General features: G+C 37.9%; 1 protein-coding gene across 1 annotated transcript in view; it reads right to left on the bottom strand.

The window, feature by feature from the left end:
• Positions 1-11145, bottom strand: part of LOC130930719 (delta-like protein 4) — a 40377-nt gene extending 29232 nt beyond the window's left edge. The window contains exons 1-3 of the mRNA XM_057858767.1: positions 10763-11145; positions 10398-10649; positions 5174-5228 (exon numbers count right to left, since the gene is read on the bottom strand). Of these exons, the coding sequence (XP_057714750.1) occupies positions 5174-5228; positions 10398-10649; positions 10763-10816 (361 nt within the window). The 5' untranslated portion in view covers positions 10817-11145. The remainder of the gene's footprint in view (positions 1-5173; positions 5229-10397; positions 10650-10762) is intronic.
• Between the last annotated feature and the right edge of the window lie 4819 nt (positions 11146-15964).

Genomic DNA, 15964 nt, shown 5'->3' on the forward strand with positions numbered 1-15964 from the left:
GCTTGGGGTATGTTTCTATCAGTTTTGCACATCGAGAGACTGACATTCTTGCCCATTCTTCCTTGCAAAACAGCTCGAGCTCAGTGAGGTTGGATGGAGAGTGTTTGTGAACAGCAGTCTTCAGCTCTTTCCACAGATTCTCGATTGGATTCAGGTCTGGACTTTGACTTGGCCATTCTAACACCTGGATACGTTTATTTTTGAACCATTCCATTGTAGATTTGGCTTTATGTTTTGGATCATTGTCCTGTTGGAAGATAAATCTCCGTCCCAGTCTCAGGTCTTGTGCAGATACCAACAGGTTTTCTTCCAGAATGTTCCTGTATTTGGCTGCATCCATCTTCCCGTCAATTTTAACCATCTTCCCTGTCCCTGCTGATGAAAAGCAGGCCCAAACCATGATGCTGCCACCACCATGTTTGACAGTGGGGATGGTGTGTTCAGGGTGATGAGCTGTGTTGCTTTTACGCCAAACATATCGTTTTGCATTGTGGCCAAAAAGTTCAATTTTGGTTTCATCTGACCAGAGCACCTTCTTCCACATGTTTGGTGTGTCTCCCAGGTGGCTTGTGGCAAACTTTCAACGAGACTTTTTATGGATATCTTTGAGAAATGGCTTTCTTCTGGCCACTCTTCCATAAAGGCCAGATTTGTGCAGTGTACGACTGATTGTTGTCCTATGGACAGACTCTCCCACCACAGATGTAGATCTCTGCAGTTCATCCAGAGTGATCATGGGCCTCTTGGCTGCATCTCGGATCAGTTTTCTCCTTGTTTGAGAAGAAAGTTTGGAAGGACGACCGGGTCTTGGTAGATTTGCAGTGGTCTGATGCTCCTTCCATTTCAATATGATGGCTTGCACAGTGCTCCTTGAAATGTTTAAAGCTAGGGAAATCTTTTTGTATCCAAATCTGGTTTTAAACTTCTCCACAACAGTATCTGGGACCTGCCTGGTGTGTTCCTTGGTTTTCATAATGCTGTCTGCACTTTAAACAGAACCCTGAGACTATCACAGAGCAGGTGTATTTATACGGAGACTTGATTACACACAGGTGGATTCTATTTATCATCATCGGTCATTTAGGACAACATTGGATCATTCAGAGATCCTCACTGAACTTCTGGAGTGAGTTTGCTGCGCTGAAAGTAAAGGGGCCGAATAATATTGCACGCCCCACTTTTCAGTTTTTTATTTGTTAAAAAAGTTTAAATTATCCAATAAATGTTGTTCCACTTCACGATTGTGTCCCACTTGTTGTTGATTCTTGACCAAAAAAATCAAATTTCATATCTTTATGTTTGAAGCCTGAAATGTGGCGAAAGGTTGCAAGATTCAAGGGGGCCAAATACTTTTGCAAGGCACTGTAAATACTGTAAGTTGTGATTGTATATAAAAAATGCAAAATTTGCTTTTGTTGAGTAAAATTCAGATGATTCTGACTGTTTTCCTCAAATAAGTTTCTGGTGTGATTTATTAGCTGTTGAACGGTTACAATTGTCAAAATTGCACTAAGTAAAACAACAATGTAAGTCGCTATTTTTGGGTGAAAACTTGTATTGTATGTTAAATCTTGCTATTGATCCAGAAAATATAGGTGATTATCTCTGCATTTGGTGATTTTTGTGCATCTAGAGTAGTATATGATAATTTTATTGCCCTTTTTTTATACTTATATAAAAAATAATTAATCGGGATTTTATCACGAACGACTTTGAATTTCTTGAAGCCGCTGCACATGGAGGCTCATTTATGTCTGAGGGAGGTGCCTGTTTTGGTTTAGGTCACTAGGGGCTTTGGTTTTGAAAATATTTGAATTTTAAGTTTTTGAAAATAGGCCCCCTACGGAGCGACACCCTGTTTCTTGTCAACCGATAGTGAAGTCTATGTTGATAAAATACTGTGAGGTACAATGAGGTACTGTTTACGCGACTTAAAAAAAACAAAAAACGACTGAAGACAAAAGGGCGGACGAGACTCCACCGTCATAAAGTCGAAATCATGTAAGTCGGGTACGTCGTATCCTGGGGACTACCTGTATTTGATACAGAAGCCCTCTTTTTCTGCCAATAACATTTTTTATAATTCTTTCATTGGTTAATTTCTCCTTAGGCTTAGATGTTAATAATAGTCTTTTTTAAATGCACTACAAAGGCTGATTTACTCGACAAGTGACAAGATGGTAAACTGAATATCATTATTTAGTCTAGTGTCACTATTAGTACCCCCTCAAAAAATACTTAGCTTTCCATGTACCTCCACAATGAAATATGGTCATGTGAAAAAATTAGGACACCCTATGGCAGCCTGTGTGTTTTTAACAGGACACCATCATTCAATCCCACTTAAAATTGCAAAAATAACACACAGGGGTATCACATCAGGTGCACATGATTAGAACATCAATACCCAGTGTTTTGAAGGAGGTTTGCCTTATTTAAACCTCAAATTTAGTTTGGTGTGCCTGGAAAATGGTCTACAATTGGAAGACATTAAAAAAAAAAACTGCCAACAGGCCCAGGTCTGTCCATCCTAGCAAGTTCACCCCAAGAGCAGACCGCAAGATTGTAAAAGAAGTCTCCAAAACTCGTAAAATGTCATGACGGGACCTACAGCAGGCTCTTGCTACGCTTGATGTGAAACTGCATGCCTCTACAATCAGAAACAGACTTCACAAGTTTAACCTTCATGGGAGGTGTGCAAGGAGGAAACCTTTGCTCTCCAAGAAGAACATGAAGGCCAGACTGAAGTTTGCCAGAGTGAATGTAGACAAAGACCAGGACTTCTGGAATAATGTTCTTTGGACAGATGAATCTAAAATTGAGTTATTTGGACACCAGAACATAGGACATGTTTGGCGGAAACCCAATACAGGATTCCAGGAAAAGGACCTCAAACCAATTGTGAAGCATAGAGGTGGAAGTGTCATGGTTTGGGGATGCTTTGCTGCAGTAGGACCTGGTCAACTCACCATCATAGAATCCAACATGAGTCAAAGCCCAGACCTTAATCCCATTGAGATGCTGTGGGGTGACTTGAAACGGGCTGTACATGCAAGAAACCCCTCAAATATCTCACAGCTGAAAGTAATCTGCGTTGAGGAGTGCATACCTGTTAAGTTTCACGATTTGGTCGGGAGACTCCCGATTTTGACCCCAATGCTCACGCCTCACGATTAGAAAGCCAAATCTCCCGATTTTCCAAAAATGTCTTTTTTTTTTTTTTTTTACATTTTTGTTTGTCACCGTTTTGTAACGATACCATTCGGCCCGATTCGGAAAGTGACCAACAACGAATAGCCTGGCCGTCTCCGACTTCCCCGCCCTCACTCCCCTTCAGAGCTGGAAAAGCCTAACCAATCATCTGACAGGGAGGGAAGAGGCGAAGCACCACCGACTTCCCAAGATGCTGGCACTAATAAACCGGCTTTTAGACTGGTTCAAGTCTTTATTTTGGAAGGAAGAGATGGAGCTGACCCTGGTCGGCCTCCAGTATTCTGGAAAAACGACGTTCGTCAACGTAATTGCCGTAAGTCTTACCTGCCAGCGATAGCTAACTAGCCTAATGCTAATAGCATTAGAGCTAATGATGGGAGAACGATGACGAGGAAGAAGTCGCTGCTTTACTCTGTGTTTTCGTGGATCAAACATCATGGAATATTAAACCACTGCGGTCCTACCCCCACAATATATGAATTTAAGTGAGAAAGCATATCGTTACTTACTTGAAGTTTAATCATTTAGATTCGCTATTATGCTAAAGCTAAAGTGTATACTATACACTTTATTACATTATATCATTATTACTGTGCTGAAACAAAAAATATAAAGTTTCAATTCTAGGTTACAATTCAATTAAAAAACTGCCATGACAAAGATACTTTTAAAAACAAATATGATTAATTTTCTAAATGATGTAATTAAAGTTTTTAATCTTGCTGATTTAGTCTGACGAAACCCTAATTGGAGTGATGGTTGATGAGATGAAGAGGCTGCTGAGGAAGCTGATGTCCAAATTTGTGCAAATGGATGTGATCACGAAAGCTGAGGATATCCTAGATGTTGATTACAGGAACAAGGAGAACTGGCATGACAGAGGCAACATAGCAGTATCACATGATGCCAGACAATACATGGAGCAAGTTGAAGACTATCTCTGATGCCACCAAAAAGAGGTTCTTTGACAGTGTAGTTAATTTTACACAAGTGTTGTGACCAAAATGAACTTGGAAAAAAATGGTTGCATTTTGTCTTAGCGATTGTCGCGCGCGCGTCATCGGGGTTGGCAAACAGAAATCTCCCTATTTGCAATTTCTACAACTTAACAGGTATGGGAGTGATGTCAAAGACTGGTAGATGGCTACAAAAAGCATCTCACTGAAGTTATTTCAGCTAAAGGGAGTAACACTAGCTATTAGGTGGTAGGGTGTCCTAACTTTTTCCTCAGTTAGAATATGCATTTTTATTGATATATTTGGTTTTATGAGTAAAACAATGTTAATTTTTGTTGTTTACCTGCAATGAAATCACTTTCTTTTCCAGAGATAAAGAAAAACAAGATCAAAAATTGATATGTGAACATTTCTTTATCAAGAACTGAATATTTAATGGAGTGTCCTAATTTTTTCACATGACTGTTACATGAAAAATACGCTTCAATTCTCATCAAAATGGCTCTTTTTCAGTTGTTAATACTTCATATTATTTTAAAACACTGTAACAGTTGGTGATTGAATGCAAAATTAATTGTTCTTGGGGCCCCCTGGTGGTGGTAGAGCCCAAAAATGTGCCTGTTTGGGTTTAATACATTGTTAATTGACAATATGATCATTGTGGAGACGGTGTGAAAGGGTGGGGATACTTTTTGGCAAGGACTCATGCGCTCACTTAAAACGGTGCACTTTCCCACGCAGGGCCAAAATAAAACAAAGGAAGTTGCAATTGTTTTGGGGAGATTTGCTTTCAGTGTGAGTCACAAGACATCCTAGTGGACACAAGTCCAGAACTCGGACAATGCCATATGTATTTGTCGTCACGTGATGTATGAACTGCTTATTGATTTGGGGGGAAATAAGCATGATGTAACAGGGAAGGAAGCTGTGCTTTTGTAAATGTCTCCCTCTAGTGGATATTAATGCTATGATGCCCAGTTTTTCTTTCTAATATAGTCATTTACCTCCAGGTTCTTCAGCAGACGAATGCCAAGCTTCAATAATCAGTGAGAAGGCACCCTGAGGAAGGAAAAATATTTATACAAAACGTTGGAGAGAGACAGACAGAAAAATAATACTACATACTGTATTATTACTTGTATATTAATAAATATTGATAATATTACAGTTGTGTTAAGACAGTGGTTCTTAACTTTGTTAAGGCTACTGAACCCCACAAGTTTCACATGCGCATTCACAGAACCCTTCAGAATTAAATATAAAAGCTTTTTTTTTTTTTTTAATTCAAAAGTGATATAGCTAAGCTATAGCAAGCTAATATCTGAGTGAATTCCCATTGAAATTAATTCAAATTTCAAATATGCTACAAATAATTGTGTCTTTTGCTGTTGGAAAATGAAATTTTTCTCTTTTCATGTCTACATTCTCATTTCAGTGTCGCATCATTGCATCACATATTATTTTTATAGCGTAAAATATGAAGCAAATGTTTTTTTTACCCTATACTTCCTCGTATCAAGTATGGGTCAACCATAGACTTCATAATGTATTGTCGGGACACGGGGCCGATTAATAGGAGGCCTATCACCTTGAAAGCTGACCGAGTGGAAACACAGACAAAGAGCTTTTTACGGTGAAAACTCTTGTGAATAAATGCTTAAATCCCTGAATTCTTTATAGATATGGACGTAAAACAGTCTAAATTCTTGGTTAAAAGCAAAAAAAAAAAAAAAAAAAAAAAACGGGCAGTTAGCATTTATTTTACATAAATATGTCGAAAGTGCTTCTTTAAGCCACTGCTGTGCCGCCTTATCCCCACAAAGAGCTTTTTCTGTTGAAAATTCTTGTGAATAAATGGTTAAATCCCTGAATTCTTTACAGATATGAACGTAAAACAGTCTTGATTCTTTGTTAAAACAGCAAAGAACTGGGCAGTTAGCATTTATTTTACGTAAAAATGTCAAAAGTACTGCTAGTCTTTAAGCAAATGTAGCGCCACTTTATCACCACAATGAGCTTTTTACGTTGAAAATTCTTGTGAATAGATGCCTGAATTCTTTACAGATATGAACGTAAAACAGTCCCTTAACCGGGCAGTTAGCATTTATTTTACGTAACTATTGCGAATCATGACGCCAATGCCGTAGTGGTTAATTTCTCCCATTGTTTTTTTTTCACAACGTCTCAAAATGCAAGCATGGTACGAAATATATAATAATTACCTCGAATCGGCGAACAAATCACTCATGAGACAATCCTTTCTGTTTGTATGCGGTACAGCTTTCGTACTTTTTCAACCTAAATCCGGCGTTGGATCGCTGCATGTGTGTGAGAATAACGGCGACCGACTTTGACCAACTAAAGCGGCGTGTGGGACAACAGCCCCCTACTTGAAGGCATGCCTCAGTGTCTGGGGAATGTGTCCCGTGTCTTTGGGTCAACCTTCCACTGAGCAAACCAATTTCTCCTCCTCTTACATAGAAGGCTAGCAGTTGAAAGAAATTGAATTACGGTAAGCTTGTAAATTGAGGCCAAACCAGTCCAAAACTTATTCTAAAATGACACTTTGCGTTTAGTCAGTGTACAAAAATAGCGCCATGTGCGTCTTAACATTCATCGAACCTCTTAGACTTACTCACCGAACCTCTGGAGTTTGATCGAACCCAGGTTAGGAACTACCGTGTTAAGATGTAATTAAATGATCATTCCTGTATACAGTGATCCCAAGCTACTTAAGTTAACAATGTTGATAGATGTTTGTGTCTGATCTTCCTGGACTACAGAAGTGCCGCATGCGTCAATCATCGTTTAACTTGCTAAACAGTTGCTGTGGCAACTCATTGTGTGCAACCCCAGTAGTACACCAGCCACGTCTACAGTGCGAAAACGTTGCCGCGGCATCAACGAAGTGAAACGCGGCCAATAAAGTCAATCAGCCAGTGCACAACAGATGTGTCCTAGAAGTGGCGCAACGCATCGTACGCGAAAAGAACGGCAGAGTTTAATATTTGACGCGAGACACGACCCTCCTGCATCAGTACTACTAGGTAGGATCCGGCAGATTGGAGGTCACTGGTGTAAAAATATGGTGAATCCAGTCGATTTTCAAAATAATATGCAATTAAATGTTATTAATTTATGTGTGCCGCTATGACTTGAGAAAATCCATCAATAAAGCTTTAGAAAAAACGTTCATTAGAGAAAAAAAATGATTTATTGAGGCATTTGATTTGTAAAATACATGTTAAAATTAGGGCTGTCAAACGATTAAAATTTTTAATCGAGTTAATCACAGCTTAAAAATTAATTAATCGCAATTCAAACCATCTATAAAACATACCATATTTTTCTGTAAATTATTGTTGGAACAGAAAGATAAGACACAAGATGAATATATAAATTCAACATACTGTACATAAGTACTGTATTTGTTTATTATAACAATAAATCAACAAGATGGCATTCACATTAACATTCTGTTAGAGCGATCCATGGATAGAAAGACTTAAAAGATAAATGTGAGTACAAGTTCTAGAAATTTTGTATTCAAACCCCTCTTAATGTTATCGTTTTAATAAAATTTGTAAAATTTTCAATCAAAAAATGAACTAGTAGCTCGCCATTGTTGATGTCAATAATTACACAATGCTCATTGTGCTTAAACCCATAAATTCAGTTGCACCAAAGCGCCAGCAGAGGGAGACAAAAAACACAAGTAACAAGTGGACATGACACTGTGCTGTCATTTTAATCTGTTTTGGCGGGGCATGTGCGTTAATTGCGTCAAATATTTTAACGTGATTAATTTAAAAAATTAATTACCGCCCGTTAACGCGATATTTTAGACAGCCCTAGTTAAAATCTTTGTCATTGGGATTACTTTTCTCTTTAGCACAGGACTTCTTTTTTCTTCTTTCTTTTCAGAAAGAAAGGTGACCAATACGCATGGTCTGAAAGGCAAATTGTTGTTGTATTATTTTATATTTGAATACCCTCTACTCTCACGCGATCTTGCAATCGTTGCATGATCCGATCGAGCCAATCCACAGACGCTCTGCCCGTAAAACGTGTCCTATGGAAATTGTGGGCTAGTGAAGCGCCGGCATCGCTGACGCGCCGTAGACGTGCCTGGTGTGTTATCGGGGTAAGTGAGCAGCTTAGGAGGATTTGAGTAGACTCACTATGAAGGATTTAATAAAGCCAAGCATTTTCCTACTACTTTATTCTTGTTTTCTAAATAATTTCGTGGGACAGTAACATGTTTATAACTTATCATAAATATTACATTTGAAGTGCATCAAAAACAATATATATACCGTAATTTTCGCACTATAAGGCACACCTGACTATAAGCCGCCACCCACCAAATTTGACACGAAAACATTTGTTCATAGATAAGCCGCACTGGACTATAAGCCGCAGCTGTCCTCACTGTATTATGGGATATTTACACTAGGGCTGTCAAACAATTTAAATTTTTAATCGAGTTAGTTACAGCTTAAAAATTAATGAATCGTAATTAATCGCAATTCAAACCATCTATAAAATATGCCATATTTTTCTGTAAATTATTGTTGGAATGGAAAGATAAGACACAAGACGGATATTTACATTCAACATACGGTACATAAGTACTGTATTTGTTTATTATAACAATAAATCAACAAGATGGCATTAAGATTATTAACATTCTGTTAAAGCGATCCATGGATAGAAAGACTTGTAGTTCTTAAAAGATAAATGTGAGTACAAGTCATAGAAATTTTATATTAAAACCCCTCAATGTTTTCGTTTTAATAGAATTTGTAAAATTTTCAATCAAAAAATAAATTAGTAGCTCGCCATTGTTGATGTCAATAATTACACAATGCTCATTCATGGTGCTGAAACCTACAAAATCAGTCGCACCCAAGCGCCAGCAGAGGGCGACAAAACGCCAAAAAAACACAAATAACAAGTGCACATTACACTGTGCTGTCATTTTAATCTGTTTGAGCGGGGCATGTGCGTTAATTGCGTCAAATATTTTAACGTGATTAATTTAAAAAATGAATTACCGCCCGTTAACGCGATAATTTTGACAGCCCTAATTTACACAAGATATTAACCGGTAACACTTTATGTGAGAGCGGCATCATACAACTGTCATAAGACCAAATGAACCACCATGAAGCTTTGAACCAATTGGCTGCAAAGCTTCATTGCTTCAAGAAGCTTAATTTGGCCATCACAGCTCCCTTCGGGGAGACGGTCAACCTCTATTGCCGCCTGCTGTCAACACTGTTGTTGTCCAACATGCCTCCTAGCATGCACTGCAGCGCTACAGATGTAAATAACAATCAACATTCATGTTTTAAGCTAATTATATCTTCAGTTACTGTTCCAATTGGTTCATCAATTGCTAGTTATGGTATTTGCCAACACTTTATTTGATAGTAGCACCATAAGACTGTCAATAGACAATCACAATTATGACATGACACTGTCATGAGCATTAATGAATGCTTGTAACAGATGTCATTTGGTCTTTTCCGGCAAATGAGCTCACTTTTGAATGCATGTAAAATATCCGAGCTGGACATACATGGAGTTAGTGACATAATTTGCCGGACAACACTTAAGGACATCTGTCATAAGCATTTAATAATGCCCATGATAGTGTCATGTCATAATTATGACGGTCTTATGGCAGTTTTATGACGCCGCTGTCAAATAAAGTGTTACCTATTAACCCAATGAATCAACAAATAAGCTGCAGGATTCAAAATGAAGGAAAAAAGTAGCGGTTTATAGTCCGAAAATTACGGTACATATTCTTTTAATTATACTCTGGAAAAAAAGTGAAAAACATGCCTTATATGTGTCTTTTTCCAATGCTGAATCGAATAAATACATTGAACACGCACAACAATTTTTAAAATTTTTTTTTAATGCGCTACTTCGCGGTTTTTGACGTATCGCGGCAGGTTGTGGTCCCCATTAACCGCGAAAAACGAGGGATCCGTTTAATAGTACATTGTACATACACACAGTCCAACTCCAGAATATCATTTTTGCTTCATGACTTATGAACTCTAATTAATTGCTAAAGCATAAAAAGAGGCTGTAATTTAGTGAATTTTCATATCGCAAATACGGTTCTTTTTTTTTTCTTTTCTTTTTTTTTTTTTTTTTTTAAACATATTTTAATGTGTAATGTGTTTAATTTTTCGTCACTAAGTTGCTTACCGGCCAAGTGAAGTTAAGCGGCAACCGCAGCCTGGTGTCCGGCTGCATGCTGAACGAGTCGGTGCCCAAAACAGGTGTAATGGCCTTGGCAAAAAGACAAGCTCCGGGAGACACCACGGTTTGGAAATTCTTCAGACAAACCGTGAAAAAAGTCCTGCAGCCGCTCGCGCCGCAGCTTCTTCCACTGGCCAGCGAACCTTTGGAATTATCAAAGTGATGCAGATCGATCTCGAACACACCTGATCCCCGAACCTAGACACGGAGGGAAATTTCAGCGAGGAAAATGCACATTTTCACGCAAACTTTAAACTTTTTTTTTTTTTTTTTTTTTAGAAATTATCATTATTGCAGAAAAGTCACCGTACCTGAGTAAAACATGTTATAACTATTGCGAGAATAGATGTGAACCAAACGGCCATCCTTTAGAGCTTGATGTGCGTATCCTTAGAAGTGTTTAGTCCAAAAATCCTGGCGCTGGGGAGGGAGATCCAAAATGCAAATAAATAGAATCCCGCAGAAGTTCCAGCTCCAAGGGAAGAATTATCCAGTGCAAAAGGAGTGGTTAGACCGATATCAAAAACGTTAATATCCACAAGTGAGTCATTCTGCGGTCTTTGTGATGTCCATCCATTGTGGCGGTCACTTGTGTTACTTTGCTGTCGGGGTGCTGCTGCTGCTGCTGCTTTAGTGGCACCTGTGAGGTCGGGAGTGATGCGTGTGCATGCATGTGGACGAGCATCAGTGCATGTTGTCACCGACTGTGGTTACTGTCACGTCTCCCTCCATGCCTTTATATCCCCCAGCTGTCAGGGACATTACAATAAACACCGCCCCCTCTCCTGTACAACCCCCAACCCTTTGATCCACTTCTCGATTTTGACGTAGTTAAAAAAAAAAAAAAAAAAAAAAGGTCTGAAGAGTATGTGCTGTGCTATGGAATAATACGGGGAAAAAACGACTAACGAAACAACTTTTGATTTTTGTTGTTGGTGTTTTCTTTTAAAAATATATTATAAGGTAGGGGTCCCCAAACTTTTTCCTGTGAGGGCCACATAACGTTTCCCTTCTCTGATGAGGGGCCGGGGTCAGTTTGTAACAGAAAAGGTGTGACGATTGCAGGAGTGCCTAAATGTAAAAATTTATTGTTTTTCAGAAAGCCACAATCAGATACTCCTTCGTGGATTCTCCACGAAACAAAAGTAAATAAAATATATATATAATATAATATAATATAATATAATATAATATAATATAATATAATATAATATAATATAATATAATATAATATAATTAGGGCTGTCAAACGATTAAAATTTTTAATCGAGTTAAATACAGCTAAAAAAAATTGTAATTAATCGCAATTCAAACTATCTATAAACTATGCCATATTTTTCTGTAAATTATTGTTGGGATGGAAAGATAAGACACAAGACGGATATATACATTCAACATACGGTACATAAGTACTGTATTTGTTCATTATAACAATAAATCAACATGATGGCATTAACATTATTAACATTCTGTTAAAGCGATCCATGGATAGAAAGACTTGTAGTTCTTAAAAGATAAATATGAGTACAAGTTATAGAAATTTTATATTAAAACCCCTCTTAATGTTTTCGTTTTAATAAAATTTGTAAAATTTTCAAACAAAAAATAAACTAGTAGCTCGCCATTGTTGATGTCAATAATTACACAATGCTCATGGTGCTGAAACCCATAAAATCAGTCGCACCCAAGCGCCAGCAGAGGGCGACAAAACACCAAAAAACACCAGTAACAAGTGGACATTACACTGTGCTGTCATTTTTATCTGTTTGAGGGGGGCATGTGCGTTAAATGCGTCAAACATTTTACATGATTAATTTAAAAAATTAATTACCGCCTGTTAACGTGATAATTTTGACAGCCCTAGTCTAAATACGATTTTTTTTCAACATAAAATTTGACACGTCATCTGTCTCTACATATCGAGATACGACGATTTACGACAGTTTATCAGTTTTATCATGGGTCCGGAGAAGGTTATTGCAGGTGGTACTAGTGGTGAAAAAAGGAGATGGTGATGCTTACCATTAATAAGAAGATAAGAAATCCTAGAAAAATATGAACGCCATGTGCGTGTGAGTGAACTGGCAAGACAATACGGCCAGATTATGTCTACGATCTCGACGGTCTTCAAGCAGATGGAGGCCTTCAAAAATGTTCAAAGCATCCGAGAGGACGACTATTCTCTCCAAACATCGTAGCCATACGCGGAGAATATGGGGGGGGCGGGGGCCTAGCCCCCCTGTTGGCCGAACATATCATTGCATGTAATTGACTTTCCAATACAGTGGTACCTCGACATACGATCGCTTCAACACACGATCTATTCGACATCCGACGTAAAATTTGACTCGCCATTTGTTTCTACATCCAACGAAATGCTCGAAATACGACGATTTATGAGGCTCACTAATTGAAAAATATGAGCGTGGAGGGCACGTACGTGAAATGCTTGACAATACTCCTGTGACCTCCGTTTCCCAGACTTTATAAGTAAAGGTGACAACCATTGGCAAAGAGCTCGCCAGTTTCTTTAGGTTTTCAATCATTTCTTTCAAAACTTGTGCAACACAACACGCCAACTGCCAGCAAACAAAGGACGTGAAAAGTGAAAGTAATATCTCAACTGCACGTTCTCACTTTGCTGTCAGCCTCGCGGTGCGTTCAGGTACAACACACAAAATACAATACAATATAATATAATATAATATAATATAATATAATATAATATAATATAATATAATATAATGTTATATAATATTATATTATATTATATTATATTATATTATATTATATTATATTATATTATATTATATTATATTATATTATATTATATATTTAGGGCTGTCAAAATTATCACGTTAATGGGTGGTAATTAATTTTTTAAATTAATCACGTTAAAATATTTGACACATTTAACACACATGCCCCACTCAAACAGATAAAAATGACAGCACACTGTAATGTCCACTTGTTACTTGTGTTTTTTGGTGTTTTGTCGTCCTCTGCTGGCGCTTGGGTGCAACTGATTTTATGGGTTTCAGCACCATGAGCATTGTGTAATTATTGACATCAACAATGGCGAGCTACTAGTTTATTTTTTGTTTGAAAATTTTACAAATTTTATTAAAACGAAAGCATTAAGAGTGGTTTTAAGATAACATTTCTATAACTTGTACTAACATTTATCTTTTAAGAACTACATGTCTTTCTATCCATGGATCGCTTTAAGAGAATGTTAATAATGTTAATGCCATCTTGTTGATTTATTGTCATAATAAACAAAAACAGTACTTAAGTACCGTATGTTGAATGTATATAGTTGTGGTCAAAAGTTTACATACACTTGTGAAGAACATAATGTCATGGCTCTCTTGAGTTTCCAGTTATTTCTACAACTCTGATTTTTCTCCGATAGAGTGATTGGAACAGATACTTCTTTGTCACAAAAAACATTCATGAAGTTTGGTTCTTTTATGACTTTATTATGGGTTAACAGAAAAAGTGATCAAATCTGCTGGGTCAAACATATAAATACATGGATCTGAAAAAGCGAATCATTGACTTGAACAAGTCAGGAAAGTCACTTGGAGCCATGTCAAAGCAGCTGCAGGTCCCAAGAGCAACAGTGCAGACAGTTGTTTATAAGTATAAAGTGCATGGCACTGTTTTGTCACTGCCACGATCAGGAAGAAAACGCAAGCTATCACCTGCTGCTGAGAGAAAATTGGTCAGGAGGATGAAGATTCAACCGAGAATCACCAAAAAGCAGATCTGCCAAGAATTAGAAGCTGCTGGAACACAGGTGTGAGTGTCCACAGTCAAGCTTGTTTTGCATCTCCATGGACTGAGAGGCTGCCGTGCAAGAAGGAAACCCTTGCTCCAAAAGCGGCACCTTAAGGCTCGACTGAAGTTTGCTGCTGATCACATGGACAAAGATAAGACCTTCTGGAGGAAAGTTCTGTGTCAGACGAAACAAAAATCCAGCTGTTTGGCCACAATGCCCAGCAATATGTTTGGAGGAGAAAAGGTGAGGCCTTTAACCCCAAGTACACCATGCCTACCGTCAAGCACGGTGGTGGTAGTATTATGCTGTGGGGCTGTTTTGCTGCCAATGGAACTGGTGCTTTACAGAGAGTAAATGGGATAATGAAGAAGGAGGATTACCTTCAAATTCTTCAAGATAACCTAACGTCATCAGCCCGAAGATTGGGTCTTGGGCGCAATTGGGTGTTCCAACAGGACAATGACCCCAAACACACATCAAAAGTGGTAATGGAATGGCTAAATCAGGCTAGAATTAAGGTTTTCGAATGGCCTTCCCAAAGTCCTGACTTAAACCCAATTGAGAACTTGTGGACAATGCTAAAGAAACAAGTCCATGTCAGAAAGCCATCAAATTTAACTGAACTGCACCAATTCTGTCAAGAGGAGTGGTCAAAGATTCAACCAGATGCTTGCCAGAAGCTTGTGGATGGCTACCAAAAGCACCTAATTGAAGTGAAAATGGCCAAGGGACATGTTACCAAATATTAGCGCTGCTGTATGTATATTTTTGACCTAGCAGATTTGATCACTTTTTTCTGTTCACCCATAATAAAGTCATAAAAGAACCAAACTTCATGAATGTTTTTTGTGACAAAGAAATATCTGTTCCAATCACTCTATCAGAGAAAAATCAGAGTTGTAGAAATAACTGGAAACTCAAGAGAGCCATGACATTATGTTCTTCACAAGTGTATGTAAACTTTTGACCACAACTGTAGATCCATCTTATGTCTTATCTTTCCATTCCAACAATAATTTACAGAAAAATATGGCATATTTTATAGATGGTTTGAATTGCGATTAATTACGATTAATTAATTTTTAAGCTGTAATTAACTCGATTAAAGATTTTAATCATTTGACAGCCCTAATTTAGACACGTTTGTATGTCAAGGTACCACTGTATATGTATATGCTTTTGTAACGACAAATTACAGTAAAGTGTGAGAAAAATCCGCGACTATTCACAGTTGTTTATTATGCTTGTTTAAAAGGACCCAAACAATAGTAAGCACCCAGCTGTTATTGTACATTATTATACATCATAACCATTAATGTCACCAATTGAAAAGCCATTTGTGTCAATTGGCGAGACTATTGGCACTTTGTTGACTAAAAAAACATCCACTCACACTACTTTGAGAACACTTTCATCCCCTTTCAAGTGTGTGCAATTGTTCCAAAGGGGCAAGAGAAAAATAAAGTGAAAAAGGTATATAAAGCTTTCCGAAACTGAAATTCCTTTTACTATACACTTTTTCTTAGCTCATGCTGGGCACAGGGTATTGTGTGCTTTATCACTCCTGCAACAGGCCAAATGTGTCCGGGCAGGATTTACAGTAAGGGAACAGGATTTTGCCACTGTTCCCTGGCTATGAAGGAGCGTGGCTGCGTAGCCCTCCTGCAGTGATGACTTCATCTCCAACCCTTGCTACCTATGACTTATTGCTTGGAAACTGCAATTAGGG

This window comes from Corythoichthys intestinalis, chromosome 15 (genome assembly GCF_030265065.1).
Source record: "Corythoichthys intestinalis isolate RoL2023-P3 chromosome 15, ASM3026506v1, whole genome shotgun sequence".
In the NCBI taxonomy this organism is placed as follows: domain Eukaryota; kingdom Metazoa; phylum Chordata; class Actinopteri; order Syngnathiformes; family Syngnathidae; genus Corythoichthys; species Corythoichthys intestinalis.